Here is a 24,568-nt window from a genome sequence, read left to right on the forward strand (position 1 = left end):
TCAAAATGAAAAAGTAAATCGGTTCCGAGTCTAGGTCTTGCCACCTACGGTAATAGCTACTTCCCTATAGGGAAATTCGCTAAAACTTACTGTTATCAAGTTAAAAAATCCAGTTCAATTTCGTTTCTAAATTAAATGGTAGTAGTGAAACAATTGCCATTTTCAAAGAACGTACAGTGTCTCTTTTGCATACTGACCACGTTGCAAGCCACGGGTATAGCTGCATAGGGTATAGTCCTATATATATTGATCCAAGAACTTTAAAATGATTTTGCTTTAAACCTCAACAGTAACTGTCGATTTCGACGGGTTTCACCTATTTTTGATAAAAAATGATTTACCAACACAAGCATAAACCGATATATGTGAGAAACGTAATATAATTTCTCTATGTATTGGAATAGGTGTACAGTATGTGTGTGATATCATCCCTGATTGTATTACTCGCCTGAGTAGTGAGTTGCAGTTTGCAGTGTTCGTCGCTAGAGCCAGAGAGTTGAGTCAGTCGAGTGGCGAGACGCCTTCAAAGGGAATCACTTTTACCGCAGTTCTCTGCATTGTATAACCTCTGTCTCGACAATAATCCGCTATGACCATTTATACGGATTTTTGGTGTAAATTTTACAAGATCAATATACTTTCACAGGATAGCTTAAATTTACAATAGATAGCTCAAATATTATTTACAAAATTAGAAGTGGGAGTACAGTAATATTAATTGATCATAGCTTAAACGGAAACTAATTACTGTATAATGTTAATTTTTATAGAAAGTTTCAAAGCAAAGCAGTTATTTATGATGCAAAATTAATAGTTATGTTTCAAAATGTTTTATATCTAGAGTTTTATTTATTTTTGTTTGTTGTTCTACAATTCCGTTCGTAATAAAAAGGTATGAAAGTGTTGAACTTTTGCCAAGCTGCATGATCTTGCCAGTCAAATGTATAAAGGGTTTAGTGGCTTTTGAATCGCATAAACGAGTTAATTTCAAAATGGTAGTTATTTATTGTACTCTTTCCGCGTTCTGGTACTGTGCGTCGTTTAGACCGATTACAGTAGTTTGAAATACCCCTAGCCAGTATCACCACGATTTAGCATACACAAGTATTTTCAGTTTCAGTATCTAGCTAGTCTAAATACTAATGTATGAAGAGATGGTCCTATCTACAGTCCTACACATTATAACGAACACTAGACTGTATGCTTTGACACAGACGTACCTATTTAAAATACAATTATCTTGCTAGTGATATTAACCCCCTTCGTTTTCAGGGTATAAGTGTACTAGGATGCGAAGCACATTTAAGAGACGGGCCTATATAGCTTGTAATGTGCTGCTCCACGATAGGCTGACGAGTCGACCAGCCAATTGATGTAATTGAAGCGTGTCCGCATGGCTTGTCAATATTGGGTCAGCGTGAGGTGGATGACAAACTAAGGCCTCGGGTACGATACGAGCGGCGAGCGGTGAGCGGCAAGCGGCGAGCGGCAACCTGAGCGGCACGTAAGCGGCGGTGGTGGCTACGATACAAGCGGCACATTTATAACGCTCATCAAGTTTCCCAAGTTTTATGAGTCAGTTTAGTATAAAATGGTAAACTATGCTTACCTGCAAGACGTATTGGAACTTTTGTTGCTATCTAACAATTGTTTGCGTTTAAAGATAAACTTAGTTTTTAGAAAAACCTTAACCCAAATTTTTTCCTATACTTTTCTGATGACTGAAGTGTTTTAAAACTTGCGTGCTGGTCATTCCACAAAAACTCCCTGGACTGCACCTCACGTATCGACCCGTATCGCATGTTTGCTGCAGTTTCCCTGTCATTTTAGGCCGAACTGAAGCATGACTCACCTGAGCGGCGAGCGGCGTTTTCACGAAAATCGGTTTTGACTTGGAACCATGAGCGGCGCTGAGCGGTGCCGCTTACCGCCACTCGCCGCTCAGACGTATCGTGGCCACCCTCAACAAATTTACACGCAACTAAATGAGACCCGATGTCAGAGCGGCGCCGCTCATGCCGCTCGCCGCTCACCGCTCGCCGCTCGCCGCTCGTATCGTACCCGGGGCCTTAATGCCTGTCTACACACACTCACTCACCAATACACGCACAGACACACACACACACACACACACACACACACACACACACACACACACACACATACACATCGCTGTAATGTATGTACATCTCAGCTCCGCACCTCCGGTTTCCTTTATGAGCTTTTGAATTTGAACGAGCGGGAGTAATTATTCATTTTTGCGAATTTCCTATATAGGGAAAAAGCTATTACCGTAGTACTCGTGGTAAGACCTGGACCCGGGACCGATTTACTTTTTAGTTTTGAGGTCCCTAGATGCCAAAAACACCATCCGTTCAAATTCATATGTCCATTAGTACGATAACCCGAGCAAAAATGGTCCGATTTCGATGAAATTTGGTATAAACGTGTAAACCTACATTTATTCGAACGAGATTACGAACCAGCATGATGAGACTATGGGAACGGGGGTTTATGGGGGGTTGTATAGGGTAAACATTGGGGTCTCCCATTTTGTCCCTAAAAACATGACATTTTACCATTTATTTCCAAACCATTTGGTAGAGCTTAAAAAACAAATAATTTAGTATTTTGAAGCGTTATTATGCGCCTAATGAATAGAGAGAAAATTTAAAAAAAATTGTAAATATTTAAAATTCTTATATTATTCTTATGGAGAATAAGTAACCTGTTGTATTTTGCTTGTTTATGAATATATTTAGGTATATCAATTTTGGAAAATGTATTCATTTCATACCAAACTATTAAAATTGAACACAAAAACACCTTTTACCCTCCCTGTTGCAGCAAACCAAAGTACCAAAGTACCATTGCTATTTAAATAGGGAATAATGTTATATTTGGAAGGGAAGGAGATATTTAGAGTAAATCCAATCGGGCAAATGGAAATTCGGGGATTGCCCAACTCCGCGCAGTGGTCAAATTTAATCCGAGGAAAAGTTTTATGGCCCCCGAAGGGTTCAGCCCAACTCCGCGCGGTGGTCACTTTTAGTATCAAGTCCAACTCCGCGCGGTGGCCACTCCTAATATCTACGGTAGTTGTTTTGGTAAAGTTTTACCAAAACAAAGGCTAAAGCACATTTGCATGGACGTGAGTTGAAGTTTCCAAAAAGTTTGCTGCTGTTATTACAATAATACCCCCGCAAAACTGCAGACTAAGCGAACTTCTAATTGCCTGATTGCATTACCAGTAAAATATCTCTTTCAAAATATACTATTTACTAGGTGAAACCCGTCGAAATCGACGGTTACCCTCAAGGCTTACGCTAATTCATCTATGGAAAGTTAGGTTTATTGGAATATACTTGAAGTAGTTGATTAAATAGTATTTACTCTTTATGCCTTTTTTACAGCCGAAATGTCGTGTTATTTTCAATCATGTTAACAACCCAGTGGGCCACGGTCCGTAATATAGGATACTGCAAATAATTTCTCAAGATAGGTACCATTTTAGGCAAGGTTTATGTCTTTGGTTGTCATTAGACATGATAAGAGCACAATAAACTTCTTCTGCAGATAAATAATCTGCTGGAGAAATATAAGCCGAATTATAAATGTTAAAATGCGAGTTCAAACATTATGTAACTATATGGGTAAGTTACATAGTATTTTTAGGCTGCTGCTCAGTGCACTTTAAGAATATATATTTTGAAGATAAATTAAATGGTTTTTGTTAAAGAGTAGTGCTATTAGACATGTACAACCCATTTCGTTATTCTAATAACATTAAAAGGCTCTGAGTTCAAATTCTTATTTGTATACATAGGGTATCTATATTATGTGTTCACTATGATGAATGAATACTTTATAGCAACCTCTCTCAAAAGTCTGTAGTAAATTGCAGATTTACAGCTTAATGACTTTACATAAATATTGTAAAATGTTTTATCAAGTTGCTGTAAACCACTATTAATTTAACAAAATATGGACATGGCTCAAATGGACAACGTGCCCTTCTGCACTTGTATTATTTTGTATTGTATTACACATTCGACTGTTTTTCCAGTGATTGAAAACATGTATGACAATAATCTCATGAACCTATGATGATCTGTAGAATAATATGATAAAATATAGGCAAAAGTGGTGAAAAAGGCAGACAACAACCCGCACAACAGATATTAGATAGTTCAATAAGAAATTATTGTAAGAGAGTTCTGTGATAAAAGGAATTTCCACTGATTTCGTAATGAAACGATATATTGCAAAATATGATATGATACAGAAGAAAATCAATTTTAAAATCAGAAAATAACATTGCAAATACTTCTTTTGGACAATTCAGTAACTCCCAATAAATGTGTGTTGTTTAAAACAAAATTTAATAAACGGTATCAGCATTCTGACACATACTTTCTCCCATAAGTTTGTCAACAACCTTTATCATGTGTAAGCGGTGAGAGTAAATTTACGGAAATGGGATTTGTAAGATTTTCTTCAGAATTTAAAGGACTATAACATACTAAATTTTTATCAAAATCGTTCGAGCCAATATTGGGAAAATATGATTTTCCGTTATTTTATGGTGTTTTTATGGGGAAATAACATAATTTACAATAACTTTTGAACCGTAATTTTTACAGAGATGGGATTTGTACCATTTTGTTCAGAATATAAAGGACTATAACATACTAAATTTTAATCGAAATCGTTCAGGCAATTTTTGGGAAAATCTTTTTTTTCCGTCATTTTATGGGGTTTTATGGGAAAATACCCATTAAAAATAAAAATTTCTAAGAAATGAGAAAACTATCAAAATTGTAAGGATCATAACATACTATGTTAAATAAAAACGGATTTTTTGTCTAAAATCCTATTTTTCGTTATTTTATGGGATTTTTATGGGAAAATAATATAATTTACCATAACTTTTGAACCGTAATTTTTACAGAAATGGGATTTGTACCATTTTGTTCAGAATTTAAAGGGCTACAACATACTAAATTTTTATCAAAATCGTTCGGGCCATTTTTGAGAAAATCCGATTTTTCCGGTTTTTTATGGGTTTTTATGGTAAATTCCCCATTAAAAATCAAAATTTCAAAAAAATGAAAAAAACGCCTGGAGATACTATAGATTAGAACCTACATACCAAATTTCATTGAAATCGGACCACAGGTGTAGTCTCTAGCTCTGTACACATCCAGACACACAGACACACAGACACACAGACACACAGACACACACACACACACACACACAGACATCACTTCGAAAACCACTTTTTTGGGTCCAGGGGGACCCAAAACGAATATATCCACTCAAAACTCAAACTCGAAAATTTTGACGAAAACAATACTTTCTCCATATACTATGGTATAGGGGGAGAAAGTAAAAATTTACAGCTGTTTTATTAAAAAGTATTATCCACATAGCCAAAATGTAAACAAATCTGTCGAGGGATCTTTAAAGGCTTCTGGGGCAGAGCCCTAAGCGAATTTACTTCATTTATCTTTTGATAACTCATCTACAGACCAAGACCTTTCTTTGGGCACCTCTACGCCCAGCCGTTCCCTCAAATTAGTGAAGACAAAGTTTCCAATTAAATATTTAGATTCCCCCATGTTAATCTTATGGGAGAAACCCCAACTTTGATGGAAGATCCTGCCCAAACTAATAAAGATATTAAAAAACTAAAAACACTTTGCAAAACTACAGATCAGCGCCATTGTTTTGACATTTTAATCATCAAAATCGGTCCAAAAATGTGGGAGGAGTTGCGTTAACAAAATACGGCTTCACGTATTATATATATAGATTCCCTATTTAAATAGCATTAGTTTAATGAGTACACATAGGTTTGCTGCAAGAGGCAGGGTAGTAAGTGTTTTTTGTGAAATGTCAATAGTTAAGTGTAAAATAAATGCATTTCCAAATTTAATCAAAATACACTCCTTTTACAGGTCTGCGGTTGTATACAAAACTAATATTTTTGAACTTGGTACTAAATTTCAGAGAGCTCATAAGCCCAGTAATATGAATGATTGACTATTGTAGAATTTGGAACGTATAAATTCACAGTCACTCTTTCTCACGGACATTTTAAAACTTCTTATATTAGTGGTTTTTATATTAGAAAGCTTTATCTCCTGTTTTAGGTATATCTTATCCCTTTTCCTTTCCTATAAATGATAAACATAACATAAAGTATAACACAATTTCAAAGTTCAAACACCAACTCTCAGCCGTCAGGGCTGTGAGAGCCAAAATTGACCACTGCGCGGAGTTGGACATGTGCCGCGAGGGATCCGAAGTGACCACTGCCCGGAGTTGGACAGTCGGTTTTGACAGATTTCTTACCACTGCGCGGAGTTGGGATAAGCCCGGAAATTCACCTAGTCTGCAGGTTTGCTGTGGCGGGTGTATTTAGACATACTATGATATCCTATTTTGTAGTTAACTGTTCTTGTTCTTTTTGATATGCTTTACTACCTAACTAATCAACTGTATATGACCAAAAATAAATGAGTATAGATTCTTAATTTTTTAAACCCCCCCCCCCCTAAGAAAGCTATTTTCTATCCTTCATCCACACGATTGTATTGGTCAGCCATTCTAAAACCTAGGCCATTCCTGAACTTAATATAATACTCGACAAAACCCCCAAACATGAATGCCACATTTCTTTTATAGGGAGTGTGAGGTGTCGTCTGTCGATGGCTGTACCCGTCTCATAGCTTGTCTACCGTTGAGAATATAGGGTATCCTGCAATACATTAGCTGAGGTCTACCGCTGTTGAGATAGATTATTTCGGTCTAAAACATATTCACATAAGCTGCTTTGCCAAAATCCGCATGAACTACGGTAATCCCACAGCCCCCGGCATCAGTTTTATTGTACTGCTGAAAATGCTTACATATCTAAAAAGTTGAATGTGAAGCAGACATTTTCGTCTGACGCCTGTTGTAGGTATGTTCTCCTCCCAAGCCCCGGTCCACGAGTCTCAGGCAACGTCCTAACCATACACGATCCTATCTGGCCAAGTAGAAGGTCAGATGACATGTCCACGTACATGACGGCAAACAAATAACAGCAATAGCCCAATCCACAGGTAGAACTCCGATAATATCCGTATAAAAATACCACAACGCATATGATTGCAAGCGCACTTGTCAAATTTATTTCTACCTCAAAATGAACACACTAAAAATTGCCACATTTGCTGACGACACAGCAATATTAAGTTCATCAGAAGACCCTGTTGATGCGAGTAACACTCTTCAAAGTCACAGAAATGTTTTAAGCTAGTGGTTAAGCAAAATCTTGTCATGTACATTGAAGCGAGGCTTTTGTCCCTCAGTGTACATAAATAACTCAAGAATTCTTCAGAGTGATAGTACTCGTTATCTTGGTCTTCACCTTGATAAGAGGTAAACTTGGAAGACACACATTGCAACAGACTGCCCTTAGGGCCAGGACCAAACGACTTTTTCGTCTTCTTCACTCAAATTCAAAATTATGCATTAAATCAAATTTATTACTTTACAAAACTCTTCTAAAACCTACGTGGACTTGTGGAATTCAAATTTTTGGCACGGCTAAATTTTGCCACATGAAGAAAATCCAAATTTGTCAGTCAAAAATCCTTCGTTTAATATCTGGAGCTCCATATTATGTAAGCAACGAGACTCTCCATCATGATTTCGGCTTGGAATACGTCCATGAGACTGCACAAATATTCTACTTAAAGTTTTGCACCAAACTAGATGGACACTCAAACCATTGGCACAAGACCTCTACACATTGTAGTTGCCAGGTGTAGTTCGCGAAGACACTGGAGCAGGTCCCTACATACTCACGATGTGAGCCTCGAAGACCAAGAGTAGCCAGCTAAAGGAGGACGGTTGCTGAGCCTACTCTTTTTATGTATTTCATTGTTATTGTTATTGTTAACTTGTCAGCGTATTTGCTAGTTGTTTTTTATATTTAAAACAGTTGCAACTAAAGAGTTAAAGACAAAAAAATGTATTATCTCACTCATATGTTTGACCATTACAATTGTACAAAGAGTACAAAGCCAGAATAGTACAGTTGTTTCTCTCAGAACGGCGCAGACGGCAGTACAAATACTCAATGAGGTTGGAGCACTTTGATCCCAGTACCGTCACAAAGGTCGAGCCCAAAGTCAAACTAAGGAGAGAATGCCACATCTGTCACACAATGCCTCCGCTAAACACCACCACTCCAATCACCGCCATTTGTTTTCTATATTCCTCGCATTGTCGCCCACCCCCAGTCCCGCAAATTTCGTATAGCCATTGTAATACCCTGCCCGTACCACTTACCACCAATTGCTTAAGAAGCTTTCAAAGCTTTTTAGCTTCACCCCAGTTCTGATTGTCCCACACCGGGTAATTGTAGCAAGCTGTAGGTCTACTACTCTACCTCTGCCCCAACTGTTCAGTAGGCTCTGTAACGCCAATGAGGAAAACTTGTAAAGACAACGATAAGTAAACAACTTGTGTAAAACCACATCGTCTTCCGTGAAATAGTTTGGTTACCTGTGTAGGCGTAAGGTGTATTAGACTGGCCAGGTGCTCTCGCTCCGGCGCCGACAGGTACTTTTGTTGTTTGAACCTCCTCTCCAGCTCATAAACCTGCAACATAGTCAAACCATGCAAATAAAACCCCGGTATTTATATGAATAGAGAACTATATAAGAATATTTTCTCTAAAGACTATTTCTTCCAAATCTTTATCAAGGACATATGCCAAACCCAAGGACAAACCCTCCTGTAACCCCCTTTAAAGCACGACCAAAGAGCGAACATTGTTCTTTTCTCCGATTACTTACGCGGCCGAGGACATAGTAATAGTTTTAATTAGAAGTACCGGGGGGCCAAGCCGTGGCTCGGTATATTTTATTTTCGTGTGGTAAAGCAATATAAAGGAAACTCACGTTTTGTTTACAACTAATTTTGGCTTTTACTATTTGAGATTTAGTAGAATTTCAATTTGTTATGATGGAAATTTTAACCTGTTGATCCACAACACATTAATTTATTTTTCATCACTTCTCACCGAAAGTAACTATTTTCGATAACAGCTGACATCAATGAAAGTAGTCATTTCCCAAGCTCTAATTTAGGGCAAGGGAAAATCGATCAGCTGATTTTCCCTCGCTCTAAATTTACTTTCCCTCGCTCTCAATTAGTTTTCCATTTATTCACTACGCGCGCTAGTGTTTTGTTAAGGTTTAGCTTAACGATTTAAATCAGCTGTATGTATTGTTCAAAATCGGGTTATTCTTTTATTTTGATGTTTGAAGTATTGAGAAATGTACGAAGGTTTCCTTTAGAATATTTTATTTTATTTTTACGTTTTAAAAATTAAACAAAAATGAACAAAGGTTTACTTTTAGAAGATTTTATTTTATTTTTATGTTTAAACAAATTGTTTGATAGATAATTATTGTAATATTACTGAGGTCTGCTATTCTGTGTTTGTGTATTTTTGCGTGGTGATGAAAAGTATCGTTCATAACTCGTACCGAAAGTTATTATCCGGTACTTGCTCCATTATTCCCGTCCTCGGCTTCGCCTCGTACGTGAAGATAGCTCTCACGTACTCGGCTTCGCCTCGCACGTGAAATTGAGATTCCCTGTGTTCGGCTTCGCCTCACACAAAAACTTAAGCGCGCGCCGGAAAATGCCACTTTCGGTCCTAGTAATGAAATATACTATTTCACTACACTACTATGAGTTGAGGAGTTTTCGTTACATGTTTACAACCTGCGAAAAATCATATTTTCAACAGCTGTCTATTGTTTACTACCGAAAGTAAAATCGTTTACAACCGAAAATTTTCCACTGTCAACAACTTCAAATATTTGTTGTTGTTTTATCAACTAATTTTCAACAACTAAAGTGAATATTAACTTTCAACTAGCTATTCTTCACCCCGTTTAACTTCATAAGTTTTAATAAAACTATTGATTGGTTAAGTTAAGCTGAAATAAACAAAACAGAATACGAATACAGTAATATAAACAAATAATCACACCTGATTTTAATCAGGTAATAAATTGAAAGAATGACATACAAATAAGTACAGCTGAGGCATTTTTAACATTAGGTATATGGGAAGTTTCCTTTGGAAAGCAAAGCAATTACAGCCTTATAGGGCAACGTCAAACAGACTTGGACTGAATGGGATTTTTATGAGATTTGTAATGAAGAAAATAATTATTCTTTGTAGTGTAGCGAAAAGTAACGTTCAACACACGAGTGAAAGTGGGTCTATACATATTCTAGAGAATTTAAGACCATTTAAAGTGTTCGATTAATCTCGCACTTCAAACATGGTCTCAAATATGCAATGACCCACTTTCTACTCTTGTTATTATTATTATTATTACTTTTTTAAGCTGAACTCAATTCAATGATTCATTTTTCATTTTTATATTTTGATTTAGAAATACTGACATTTTTAACAAAAAAATTGCAATATTCCAAAAATAAAACTTGATAACGAAAAATAGAATGCGGCATTGAGTTTAGCTTAAAAAAGTAGTTCGAAATGATGGGTCACAACACCCCCTTCATATTTAAAAATATTAATCACATATCAAAATGGCGGATCCAAGATGGCGGCCGAAAAAAATACATCAGCCATAACCAAGTGAAAATGAGTCAACAATGACTGGTAGTGTATACTTATCCTTATCTAGCACTATTTTGAGATTATGGTCTTAGTTTGTAAATGCACAATGTTAAAATGGGCTAAAAATAAAGTTTTAAAAAGTCCTCATAACTTTGGAATGAATCAAGATTTTTAAAAACGGTTTGTGGCATTGTAATTGGGGTACAAATCTAGTTCGGAATGATGGGTCACAACCCCACCTTTACATTTTAAAAAAATATTTTGCATCCAATATGGCGGATCCAAGATGGCGGCCGGAAATGACCACCTTGTCAAAATGAAGTACTTACTACCCAACAAAGTTTGGAAGTGGTCTGGGATTGATATTTGAAAAACTGTAAAAAAAATTTGGGGGGGGGACAATTAAAACTCACCCTGTATATAGATATTATAAAATATTTCACTGCTAAACCAAAGTTTGCTAACAATCACCTCAGTACTATACATTACTTCGGGGATTCAGTTTTGGTAGGAGAGAGCCAAGTAAAGTAATCAGTATTCGATCGGAACTATTTTCCCTACACTGTATAGAGTAATATTCAGCTTCAGATTTATCTTTGCTCAATAGTAACATAACAACTGATGCTTTTCCCTTTGTACTGTATATTGTAATTTGCTAGTATATACTATTAATGGCTTCGGTGGCGTGGTAACAGACTTTTTGGGCCCCCATGCAAACTTATTTTTTGGGCCCCTTTCATGAGTTATTTTTAGACAACCATACAACAAAATCAAACGCCCTCCCCCCAGAGTTATTTTTGGACCATCAATACAATGATCAAACAGATTCATCGTAAATAGAGTAGTAAATCAATTATGGGTAATTTTCCATAAAAGGGCATGTTAAGTATTTCAGTCATGGTTTGATGATAAAGTTACATCACTACATCATCATATCAATATCAGTGTTTGTAAATCGTTTTGAAATAAAATAAAAATATATTATTTTTAAATCCGTATAAGAATGTTTCATATCAAGGAGGTTATATGTTTGATTTTATTACGCATGTTAGAAATTATTTATTCGGTTAATTTTTATCGATGGTTAAAATTAACTCATACACTAAAAGGTTGTTAGTTTGTAAGACTGACGCACTTTTACCACAGGCAAAAATAGCCTATTGCATGTTTTTTTCTTTATATGGATTTCAAACGCTGGCCTTACACTTATATGTCTTTACTATTGATTAACTGTGAGGTAAAATATTATATAGGCTAGCAAACAAAGCCAGCAGATTAGCAATTTATTATATTTAACTAAATACAATTAATATTAGGGCAAAACTAAAATGTAAACTAATACAATTTAAAAGCCCCAGTCAACGTTCATGACTTCAGGCTCCGGCTCCAGGCAACTTACTGTAAGGTTACAAAATGTTTGCAGACATTAGCAGTGTACGAAAGCACAGAGAAGTAAAATACTTCTCTGTGACGAAAGTAAGATTGCATAATAATCAATGACCCACACCAAAACTTTAAATTTGTTACCTTAGTGCGTTATCCCTCAATAATAGGCCTAAAAAATTAAACTATGACAGCATATTGTTCATAACATTAATGTTATTACTGTACTTGTTCAATAATTGTTAAATGATTATAGAATGACTTGTCTCACGGGCCTCTCTGCTCACCAGTTCCCGCTCAACGGTTCGCGGGCCTCCTCGCCTCCCCCCCCCCCTTCTGTTACGCCACTGAATGGCTTGTTATAAACACACGTTACAAGTCTTTTGTTTACTCTTTCCTTGTTATTTTGTTCAACCAACATAGTTACTTGGCAATACATAAATCCAATTTTAAATTTTTTAATTTTCAAATGAGTGGTGTAGTGAAATGCGAATTTTCCTCAGGTACTGGCTGTCGCCAACGTTTTTAGGGCTGTATGTCCCTAATTACAAAATGTAGTCAAGATCGTTCCACTGGATTTCGAGGATATATATTGCAGACAGACATACAGGCATACAGATAGACAGATAGACACACAGACAGAAAAAAAACATACATAGCTGGTATTAGAGTATAGGATTAGTGAAAAATTCTTGTCACTTTCACTATTCCAAAGTGTGCAACGAAAACTTGAACATATTTGGTAAAAAACAATAATCACCTCTCGCGATGGTAAGAGTTGATGCGTAGGATGTTGCGAGAAGGCTACTCGCAAAAGGCTGTAAATAATGAAATAGTAAAAGGAAAGCATGAAAATTTGTGTTCTCACCTACTTGAAGTGAATGTCCTCGTGACCGTGAGAGTGACTGACAGACAATTAGTGACCTCAAACATGCGTAACTAGATCCGTGGATTACTTCCCTAGCTGCGGTAGGTGTTTAGACAGACTCAGGACGGGGCAAATAACCAGTCATCCCCACTCACAGATCAACACTTTAACTTTTGTTTTGCTCCCGAGGGTGGATCTGAGAGCGACCATCGATCTAGAGAGGACATCCGAACACTCATGGACCAGTGAATATTCACAACGCGTTCCGTATCACCAGCACTACCGGCAACACACTAGCAAAGTAAGTACATAGAATATTGTTGATATCCACTATTATACCCGAACCTCCTCTAATGATGAACTACAGTATTGCTTTTCTTACGGCCGAACATGCTTTCCGAAGTATTTTAACAAGCGATGTTATTATTAGCTCAGCTAACTTTACATTACACACCTTAAAAATTATATTTATCTTTACAGCCTTCGTAAACATAAATAATTTCCAAATGTTTTCATCAACTACGAACTCGAAAATGTTAAAAAACGAGAAGAATGAACCCAGAAAGCATGAAAACCTGTACAATTTACTACATTTACAAAAACAAATCAATAACATTCTAAAGTTGTACTGTACTTCTATTGCATTATTCAATTACTGTTAGCTGTTATAAGTGATGTACGAACGTTAGGTGACAAACAATACTAACAACAACAATAGCATAATACCAACTGCTGGAGCAGAAAAGAGAGATCGAGAGACGAGTGACAGGACGGGAGAAAATCGCGGCCATTGGGTGTTAACTGGTTGCAACTCTACTTTCATATTCTACTCGCGGGATACACAGCAGCTCGGCGCAGGTGGGAACTGGGCCTGTGAAGCGACCAGCTACCGGCGATGGGTGGGATGCTGTGAAGAGGTCGTTCCGTATGGAGTGGAAGTAATATCTGACATTCGAACATTGATCGTTGTGTTATCATTATGATTAAATATATCTATTAGAAGTACAGATTGATTCTTGTTAATTACCTGAGCTTGGGTAAAGAGGACTCTTCTTTTTCTCCTTTGCGTGAGAGGGAACTGCATAGGCTTGGTGTCTGTTACACTACAGGCGGATAGTGCAGACATGTTGCCCATGTTCATGCCTGCTGACCCTGACCCCATCAGTCGTGATACTGCAACATACAACATACACCATGAATATGAGGGAACTGCATAGGCTTGGTGTCTGTTACACTACAGGCGGATAGTGCAGACATGTTGCCCATGTTCATGCCTGCTGACCCTGACCCCATCAGTCGTGATACTGCAACATACAACATACACCATGAATATAAGGGAACTGCATAGGCTTGGTGTCTGTTACACTACAGGCGGATAGTGCAGACATGTTGCCCATGTTCATGCCTGCTGACCCTGACCCCATCAGTCGTGATACTGCAACATACAACATACACCATGAATATAAGGGAACTGCATAGGCTTGGTGTCTGTTACACTACAGGCGGATAGTGCAGACATGTTGCCCATGTTCATGCCTGCTGACCCTGACCCCATCAGTCGTGATCATCGAGGTCGTGATACTGCAACATACAACATACACCATGAACCATGTTCAATTGTTTATGCCTGTTGACTCTGACTCCATCAGTCGTGATACTGCAACATACAATTGACAAGTAATTGTCGTTTGATTCAAGTCAAAAGCAAGTATTTGAAAATCTAACTTGATAAAGAATCTGTCAAAATGTTGATCAATCAATAAAAACTGTATGATATGTTAACGCGTGCCTCAGTTAGCTTTTACCTACAAGCATTCAAAATTCATACTGAGGTTTAAATCCCTTCTATAATGTACTAGCTGCATCCGTTTTTAAAGTACATAGTTAACTAGACACTCATGTTAGTGAGGCAATGACAGAGTGATAATATTTCTCCCGTAGTTCTTGTGTCTGTGGTTGTGGTTGATGTAATATAAAGATGCTATAGCTCCAAATAAATTACCCTTTCAGTTTAGTTTGGTAAAATGTTGGTATTCGACAGAAATCAGTAATTGAATAATTTACATGAGCGAGCTCTGCCGGCGGCTGGATTTGCATGAGCGAGCTCTGCCGGTGGCTGAATTTACATGAGCGAGCTCTGCCGGCGGCTGAATTTACATGAGCGAGCTCTGCCGGCGGCTGAATTTACATGAGCGAGCTCTGCCGGCGGCTGAATTTACATGAGCGAGCTCTGCTGGAGGCTGGATTTGCATGAGCGAGCTCTGCCGGTGGCTGAATTTACATGAGCGAGCTCTGCCGGCGGCTGAATTTACATGAGCAAGCTCTGCCGGCGGCTGAATTTACATGAGCGAGCTCTGCCGGCGGCTGAATTTACATGAGCGAGCTCTGCCGGCGGCTGAATTTACATGAGCGAGCTCTGCCGGCGGCTGAATTTACATGAGCGAGCTCTGCCGGCGGCTGAATTTACATGAGCGAGCTCTGCAGACGGCTGAATTTACATGAGCGAGCTCTGCCGGCGGCTGAATTTACATGAGCGAGCTCTGCAGACGGCTGAATTTACATGAGCGAGCTCTGCCGGCGGCTGAATTTACATGAGCGAGCTCTGCCGGCGGCTGAATTTACATGAGCGAGCTCTGCCGGCGGCTGAATTTACATGAGCGAGCTCTGCAGACGGCTGAATTTACATGAGCGAGCTCTGCCGGCGGCTGAATTTACATGAGCGAGCTCTGCAGACGGCTGAATTTACATGAGCGAGCTCTGCCGGCGGCTGAATTTACATGAGCGAGCTCTGCCGGCGGCTGAATTTACATGAGCGAGCTCTGCCGGCGGCTGAATTTACATGAGCGAGCTCTGCCGGCGGCTGAATTTACATGAGCGAGCTCTGCCGGCGGCTGAATTTACATGAGACAGCTCTGCAGACGGCTGAATTTACATGAAGGCTCGTCCAAACCGAAGCGGGGAAGCGGCGGGAGCGGGGTGGTGGAGCGACGAATTCCCGCGCGGGATTTTAAAGTACAGTGGTAGATGTGAGCACCCATACTAGAGCGGTAAACTGCCGCCGTCCCGCAGCGTTGTTCGATCGTCCCGCCGGTTTGAAACATGTTGGATTTTCCCGCTCGTACCGCCGCGGACAACATGGGTACATGGCTCATTTGGTGTCGAGATGTTAGCGAAGATGTCTGAGGACGATTCCAGCGCGTTGATCGCTGAACAGTTGGTTGAGTATGTTTATTTATATCCAGTACTTTATGACTTGAATCATAAGTACTTCAAGAATATAAAGAAGGATCGAATCTGGGGGGATATCGGCAAAGAAATGGACGAATCAAGTAAGATTGTACAAGTATACTAATACCCCGTTGCTGTAGCATCAAACCTATCTTTAGTTGCTTGACTACTTGACTCTCTCCTACCAAAACTTCATCCCCGAAGTACTGAGGCAATTGTAGGCAAACATTGATTTAACAGTGAAATAAATCTATATTATTAATTCTGTAAGCGATTATTATTTATCAAAATTGTGAGAGTTTGACAGCTCGCAGGATGATGGGAGAGGGCTCAAATGAAAGGTCTTGGTCCAAGGGGGTTGGGAAAAATAGCACATTACGTCCAAATCTACCAGAAAACGAGAAATAAGGAAACTATTTTCCATTTAAAATGTATCGGGATCTGCTTTGTTTACATTAAACATGTCATTACAAACGTATTATCATTTGTATTCTACTGAGGGGTCGTCCCGCTATCCGCTGCCTGCAGCTTCGGTGTGGTTACTCCGTGCATCTTGTGGGCTACCTCCCGCCACGTACCGCTGCCGCTGGTCACAGCTACGCGCGCACTACGGCGGCACGGCACGGACGGGCGGTACGGCACGGATGGCATTTTTAAGAGGGGGTGCGCGCACTAGGGCGGCACGGCACGGACGGACGGGACGGGACATCCGCACATCCGCAATTTAGGACAGTTGACAGTCTGCGAGCTAAAAATTGTGAGTAAAGATGGATGTAGATAAAGTGGTGATAGTAGGTTGCAACAAGATTAGCAGAGGAAGAGGAGACAAGAAGGTGCAAGCAAAGATTTTAGATACACCACATAAACAGGAAAAGACTAAGTTTTGGAGGGTTCCACACCTTGTTTCCTGATCTTGTAGAAGGATTATGTGTGAAACTTACCTGATTGTTTCATAATAGATCATATTTCTGCCCATATTTATTATCACGTCGAACGTTATTAAAATATTCCGGATGTCGCATGTTGTACAGTTCTGGGTATTTCTCAACGAGAAAAATCAACTTACTAACATCTATGTTTACAACATACGAAAACACTGCTACTTTGACAGAGATCAGTTGAGAATGGCGGATGTCCCGTGCCGCCCGCCCGCTCGGTGTGCACTGTGCAGTGCTCCCGGTCGGTACGGGCGGTACGGTCGTCACGGCAGCTCGGAAATGTCCTAAAGTTCTGTCTCCCGGACTTTTTTAACAAACGGCGGAAGCTGCCGAACGTCCGTTGCGGGCCGTACCACCGTAGTGGGCGCACTCATATGACATTCAATGTTATTAACTTTTAAAAATTGCCGTGCCGCCCGCCCGTCCGTGCCGTGCCGCCGTAGTGCGCGCGCAGCTTACCGCCGTCACTCATCTCCTTCCCGCTCCCGCCGCTTTCCTGCTTCGGTTTGGACGAGCCTTCGAGCGAGCTCTGCCGGCGGCTGAATTCAATTGCGCTATTTTTATTCTTTTGAACTGGCTAGTGGCTACAGCTTTAAAATTTGAATGTGTAGTTCTAGCCATATTGAGTGCTAGAAGGCAATTCACAGTGAAGTGAAGTTGACCGGTCAATAAAGGGGAGTTTATTACATTTGGCATTACAAGCAATGCATTCTGTGGTGTGAGGAGGGCCACATACAGATTGGCCAATGGTTTAAGGGTCGTTTCTAACATACAGATTGACCAAAGGTCCTAATGAGCTGGGGGAAAAAATGGGGGAGGAGCTTACAGCAGTGATGTGTCTGGGGGAGGAGCTAGTCTATTCAAGTAAACTGTTTGTTAACGTTTTCTAATCTTACCAGTCACAGAGGTGGCCAAGCTCAAGAGACGAATTTTACTTTTTAAAACACCAAGTTTTATGTAAACTGTTAAGTAAACAAATAAGGTTTTTACATTCAACTGTAGCTTAAACTAAACAGTGCGGTAATCTAATACAAATAATAGGCTATAAAATCGAACTAATTGCTTATTAACTCACTATCAATTTCTTTTCAAGTACACAAATTACATTTTTTGGGAGGTCTATTTAGGCCATAAAAGTTGAATTTTGTTTCTAAAAGCGTTTGCGGATGTGTAACTATTATATGCAACAGATGTAAAGATTAAAATGTTTCTATTTTGTGTCCTATTCCCGTTGCAAGGCACGGGTACAACAGCTAGTTTTGTATAAAATGTAAAGAAGAAAATGGTTCACGTTAGATTTTTTGTGTTCATAGTATGTGTCATTAGTATTAATCTTTCTGAAGTTTCCTTGAAGAGATCGCTCACGCAATGAAAATAATAGAGAAATGATGAGACATCATGTTTTCACCCTTAAAAACTACAATATATCGTAGTACTAATATTGTGAAATTTTGTGAGTCTGTTCGTTTGTTTGATATCCAATCACGCATTAACTAGGTACTGGTCGGATCGGGTTGAAATTTGGTAAGAAGATAGCTCACATTCCCGATTAACATATCTAGTCGTATTCTTATACCAAAAATCATTTCGGGCTATGCCCCAATGGCTCCATAGATTCCAATGTTAACCTAATGAGTATTTATAAATAAAATGAATTAAAAAATGTAGTCAGCTTTTTCAACTACACAAGTTGGTTCTACGATATTCAATAGCATTAAAGAGACCACCTCTGTATCTGGTAAGATAAGAAAACGTTAACAAACAGTTTACTTGAATAGACTAGCTCCTCCCCCAGACACATCACTGCTGTAAGCTCCTCCCCCATTTTTTGCCCCTGCTCATTAGGACCTTTGGTCAATCTGTATGTTAGAAAAGACCCTTAAACCATTGGCCAATCTGTACGCGCGCGTGAGGAGAGAGGGATGGTAGAGTGCTAATAGTGAAAGTGAATTTGCGAGGGTCGTCTCTACGGTCTACACAGCTAATTTTGAGACACTTTTCGTATAAGTATTAGCCTTCCTCACTGACTTGCTTTTAAGAGAGCTTAATGGCTTCATCATAATAACCCAAAATATTCTAAGCTATTTCTGGTTAAGCTTTTATTAATATTATTATTATTAGTTAACCTATTACAAGCTTAACACTTTTAAATATTTCTGAGTTATTTTTTAAGAGTGAAGAGAGAAAAGGTGTGTCAAAGTAATTAATTACTTATAATTTTTGTAATTAGAAAAAAACTAAAGAAAAAGTACTGTAATTATTGTTTGACACTTCTTGAAGTTATTGGTCCTCGCCGACAAGGTTTGTAAGCTTGGCAAGGCCATACGTGTATAATATCATGAATAAATAAATTTGAATTTGAAAGTTTTTTGGATTTTGCTTTCGTGTGACCACGGCGAAATGTTTTCAATCCAATCAATATACAAAGCATATGACTGGTACATTAAATCCAATAACAATAATTATGTTTAATAAGGCGGTATAAGTTAACTGGGTGATGGTTATGTTCAGATCACTCTTTCCAAGTCACTGATGAACCAACAACTAAAAACCATTGGCATCAAATCGAAAAGCAAATAAACATACAGCTTGCATCTCTAAAAATTATACATACTTTAAGGTTTTAGATCAAATCAATTTTATCATTGACTATTTTATTGGCAATCATAATCAGTAAAATGTAATATTCATAAATCAATGAGCAATTACCAATTATGTGAGGCAGCGACGCACACTTAAGCTGTTTCATTAGACAGATCCATTTAGTAAAATCTTAATGATCAATAGTACAGCTGGACCCAGTTTAAAACAAAAAATCTATAAGCTACAGAATTTTCTCAGGATCAAATCGGCGACCTTCTGATCTACGACCAGCTACCCAGTTAGATCATTCATCTGTTAAGATTGTATAAATAACCATCGTCAGTAAAAACAGAGTTAGTTCAATCATGAATAGCTGTAATAAACCAAATTACTAGATTAGCTACACGATTTTGACGGCTGACATCTTTTTAGGACAAGGAAAAGTGCCGTACATTAATGGCAGGACATTATTTCTCACTTTCCGTGAACGTTAATTTTTCGCTTCTATGCTGGACCTGCTGTACGCTGCAAACGTAGACATAGGGCGTATTTATCCAGGCGAGGGTATCTGGGGACTGTTGTGTACACAAGAGAGGACCATGCACGGCAGTCAGCAGTCGGCACGTCGACCATGCCACGTTTGACAGTTGTTCACTATAGCAGTTCAAGCTGTATTGCGGCATACGTGCAGGTACTGTACGAGGTGTACAGTTCAATAGGCTACCATCAAAAAATATGAACTGATGCTTTTTAGCACGTAAAACAAAACACACAAAATAAAGTGACTCTGTCTTTATTATGTGTACCAGTAACAACAGTAGCCTACAGCAGAGCGGCAATGACAGCTGAGCACTGAACAGAGCTGGGCGACGATTGGCTGTTAACAGGGAGCTAACCACAATTCGATGAGAGGAAGGTGGAGAGATTTTGCGTCTGACAGGAGCTCAATTCTAAGTCACTCGGTTGTAAAATTGGGATCACAAAGAGTCGACCATCTGTGCGCTCCCCCCGCGCTACGCTGGGCTAACATCCGACTGGATAAACTACGTGACGCGACTACACGGCCAAGGACATGGGTAGTTATTTGTTTTTGAGAGGGTACATTTGTTACTTTTTTATTTAACTTCTTTTTAGACCTTTGTATTTTTGTAAGGGGACATTCCAATTCCTGGTCTTTGTTACTATTACGTCTACCTTTTTTCAGAACGGATCTTTAATTGATAGCCCAAAATGTGAAATAGCATCTAGGTCTAGCATCTAGATAGGCTTCCGTGCTTTGCATCGAACCAGCCACCTTCAGATTTGAAGGTGAGCGCTGTAACAACTCGATTACCCTGACTAAGACCAATAATAATTACTCTACTCGGTTTGATTAAGGCGTAGACAACTATAAATCGCAATCAATAACCAGTGGTATTTTCAGGTCTGCAAAAATAATGCCCATAAATTAGGTTACGATGTCTCAGAAAGAGGTTGGGGGAATATTTCAAATTGTCTCACTGACTTTGAGACTGAGAATGATAATTGATAAAAAAAATTTTTCCTACAGTTACATAACAATGTACATGTTCTCTCACTGATTTGAGAAAGCAAAGTGGCCAATTCGCTCATCAGTGAGACAATGTTAACATTGTCTCACTCTAATTACTTTGTCTCACTCCAGATTTGCAACGTGCAACTCCAGGCACGAAATAGTGAGCGCGTAACATGCAGGCAACGTCGTCTGTGCGAGAAATACGTTGGCAGCACTGGCTGTAAATCAGCTGGTCAGCTGTTGTACTGTTGTATTTGTCACTTCACATTAAATGTTACATTAAAAGTTCACTTCTGTGTAAAAATAGGTTATGTTTCTTCACCAATTTATTTGTTTTATGGTAACTGTAGGAAAAGTATAATGTGCAACTCGAGATCAAAGTACAATTGCCTCACTCGAGAAACCATTCCTCACTCGCCTACGGCTCGTGAGTAAGCATTTCTCTCGAGTGAGTCAATTGCTCACTTTTCTCACTAGTTGCACAAATAACTATTACCTACGACCGTTTTTTAAAGTAGCCATTTCAGTCCAATTCTTAGAATTGAAAAGTTTCACTTTACAGCTGTTTACTTTCATATCCGCATAGTTTTCTCATATCCACACAGGTAACGGACCAATGAGGTTCAAGTATTGAGAGAAAAGAATTAAAATTGTAATGCTTCGAACGTCAACTAATCAGCTGATCAGCTGATCAGTTGACCAATTTAATTGTTGATCCGACTTGTTCATGTTGATACTCGCGTATTCTTAATTAAGTTGGTGGAAGTCCAAAAATAAATGAAATATTTGCCGAATTGTACCTGATACAATATTATTTATGGTAAGAATGCTGCTAGCAATGTAATATTTAACGAAGTTTAACAAACACGTAATTACAGGAAATCAGCTGATTATACAACAAGTCGTTGCATCACTTTCAGTATCAGTGGCAATGACAATACACGAAAACATAACCTCTCTTATAGTAATTAAATCCAGATTGATAGTAATTAAAAAACGGTCGTAGGTAAAGTAGTGTACGCAAATTTTAAATTTTCTACTCGTGTCGTAAAGACTCACTTAACGCAATCGTTGCGTAAACTACTATTCTGTTAGGGCTTATTTCTTTGTCGAATAAGTCTCTTTACTGCGTGTTTGGACTGAGGTAGGCGGGGTAGGTGGTCGGAGGCCGGTAGTCGCGGTAGCCGAGAGTTGTGTTGTTTTAGGACCACCACAGACCAGGTCCTGTGTGACTGCAAGTCACTGGCCACTCCAGGGGTGGTCCTGTCACCTGTCACTAATTACTGCTCAACCTCTGTCTCTAACTGAAGCCAAAAGGTTGCACCTACTCACCTACTACAATCACTACTATTTCCACACCATACAACAAAAAGAACGATCTGCCCAAGGTTCCATACTCGGCCCAGACCTCTGGAACGTCGCTTATGACAGCCTTCTGAGGTCTGAAATGCCTGAGGAAACGGTTTTGGTTGGGTACGCAGACGACGTTGCAGCTTTGATAGCTGCACGTAGCGTTGAGCTGGCTCAGCTAAAGCTAAACCGAGTTATGCGTACCATAAACGCATGGATGGCAGACCACGGTCTCTCGCTTGCTCTGAGCAAAACCGAGATCGTGATTTTGACAAAAAAACGGATTGACACCATCGTGCCGTTGAGGGTGGGAGCCGTCGAGGTTCAAACTGTTCGTTCTGCCAAGTATCTTGGGGTCATGGTAGACAGCAAGCTTAGCTGGCGGGATCAGATCTTCCCTACAGCGGACAAGGCCGCTAGGGTGGTTTCTTCTCTTAGCCGGTTGATGGCCAACGTCGGAGGGCCTCGGTCCAGTCGTAGAAGGCTGTTAATGTCTTCGGTCCAGTCCGTACTCTTGTACGGTGCGGAGGTGTGGGCAGACGCACTAAATAAGGAGGCATACAGGATGCGGCTCGCCCGAGTGCAGCGTCAGGCAGCACTGAGGGTAGCATCTGCCTACCGAACAGTGTCCGAGCCCGCCGTCCTGGTGGTTGCTGGAGTCATCCCCGTCAAACTTTTGGCGGCAGAGAGAAAGGCAATTTACCGGCGCCGTGGGGAGGACGAGGCACGAACAGAGGAACGCACCCGCACCTACCAGCTGTGGCAGGAGGGCTGGGAACAGGAGACACGGGGACTCTGGACCAGGCGACTGATACAGCAAGTCCAACCTTGGGTGGATCGGCGGCACGGAGAGGTGGACTTCTACCTCACCCAATTTCTGACGGGACACGGCTTTTTCCGGTCGTACATGTTCAGGATGGGCAAAGCCGTGTCACCCGACTGCATATACTGCCCAGGCATTCTCGATGACGTGGAACATACATTTTTCCACTGCCAGCGCTGGGAAAGGCCCCGCCTGGAGGCTCAACAGTTAGTAGGACTGCTGTCGGTGGACACGGTCATACCGATTATGACGGAGGGTGAGGACAATTGGACCTGTGTGTCACATTATATCCAGGGTATTCTCCGCGCCAAGAAGATCGACCTTGACCGGGATGCGTAGGTGTAGGTCATTAAGAATCTAAATGCCAGAAACGGTGCGAGCCCTGAGGGCTTAGGTCACATGTTGGCCTGACTTGAAGTAACGTGACAAACAATTCCAGGTCTGTGTCCAACAGAGTAGAGGGGGTTTTTTAGTGAGTAGTCTGATAATTTTCAGGAGTCTCACACTACAGGCTGGCTACCTGTGCGCGTAAAAAGCATTTTCCCTCCTCTCCCTAAGAAAAAAAAGAACGATGGCGAGTGATAGAATAATACACGGAAATTTAAATTGACTTTGAACATTGATTGTTTAAAATGCTTTGTAGCCACGTGCGTCAAGCATGGTAAGGATTATGTTTGCTGTGTTCTCTCAAAGGTAATCATGTATGAACAAGCGATGGTTCCAGACAAAACACACTCAGGCTTAGCAGATAGACTTATGGAAATAAAGCAATAACACTATAGTAAAATTCGTATGGATGAGGTGCGAAATAAACCTGTTTAGCGATAAGTAATTTAACAATTTAGTTATTTCTTCATCTTGTTTCCTCTCTTTATGCTATTTCCAGAGTAAGGCCTTAGGCGAAAAGGTTAGACTGATGAAGCTGTGCTTTAATCATATCGGAGGATGGTACGATGGAGCAATCCGATCATATGAACACGTCGGGGGTTAAAAATAACAGCAGATCATATCTTTGGGAAACCACAAGTAAGTAGTGACAACTTTAGTCTGAACTGATGATGTACATACACTGTGATTGAAACGTCCAACACCCGTCAACCGGATACCAACCTAATTAAAAATAAATATTGCATTGGTAGGCCTTGGTTTGTTGCACGTGTGACGAGGGTGAGATGTGACTGATAACACGACGAATGCT

At 39.7% G+C, this 24,568-nt stretch overlaps 1 protein-coding gene across 1 annotated transcript in view; it reads right to left on the reverse strand.

Annotated features, from left to right (window-relative positions):
* Positions 1 to 24,568, reverse strand: part of LOC128997177 (homeobox protein Nkx-2.4-like) — a 74,625-nt gene that overhangs the window by 10,875 nt on the left and 39,182 nt on the right. Inside the window, exons 2-4 of the mRNA XM_054422775.1 lie at positions 14,230 to 14,349; positions 13,942 to 14,087; positions 8,563 to 8,658 (exon numbers count right to left, since the gene is read on the reverse strand). Coding sequence (XP_054278750.1) covers positions 8,563 to 8,658; positions 13,942 to 14,087; positions 14,230 to 14,349 — 362 coding nt within the window. The remainder of the gene's footprint in view (positions 1 to 8,562; positions 8,659 to 13,941; positions 14,088 to 14,229; positions 14,350 to 24,568) is intronic.

The sequence above is a fragment of the Macrosteles quadrilineatus genome, unplaced genomic scaffold (genome assembly GCF_028750875.1).
Source record: "Macrosteles quadrilineatus isolate MER2022 unplaced genomic scaffold, UCM_ALF_1.0 Scaffold_1__1_contigs__length_201487025, whole genome shotgun sequence".
Taxonomy (NCBI): Eukaryota; Metazoa; Arthropoda; class Insecta; order Hemiptera; family Cicadellidae; genus Macrosteles; species Macrosteles quadrilineatus.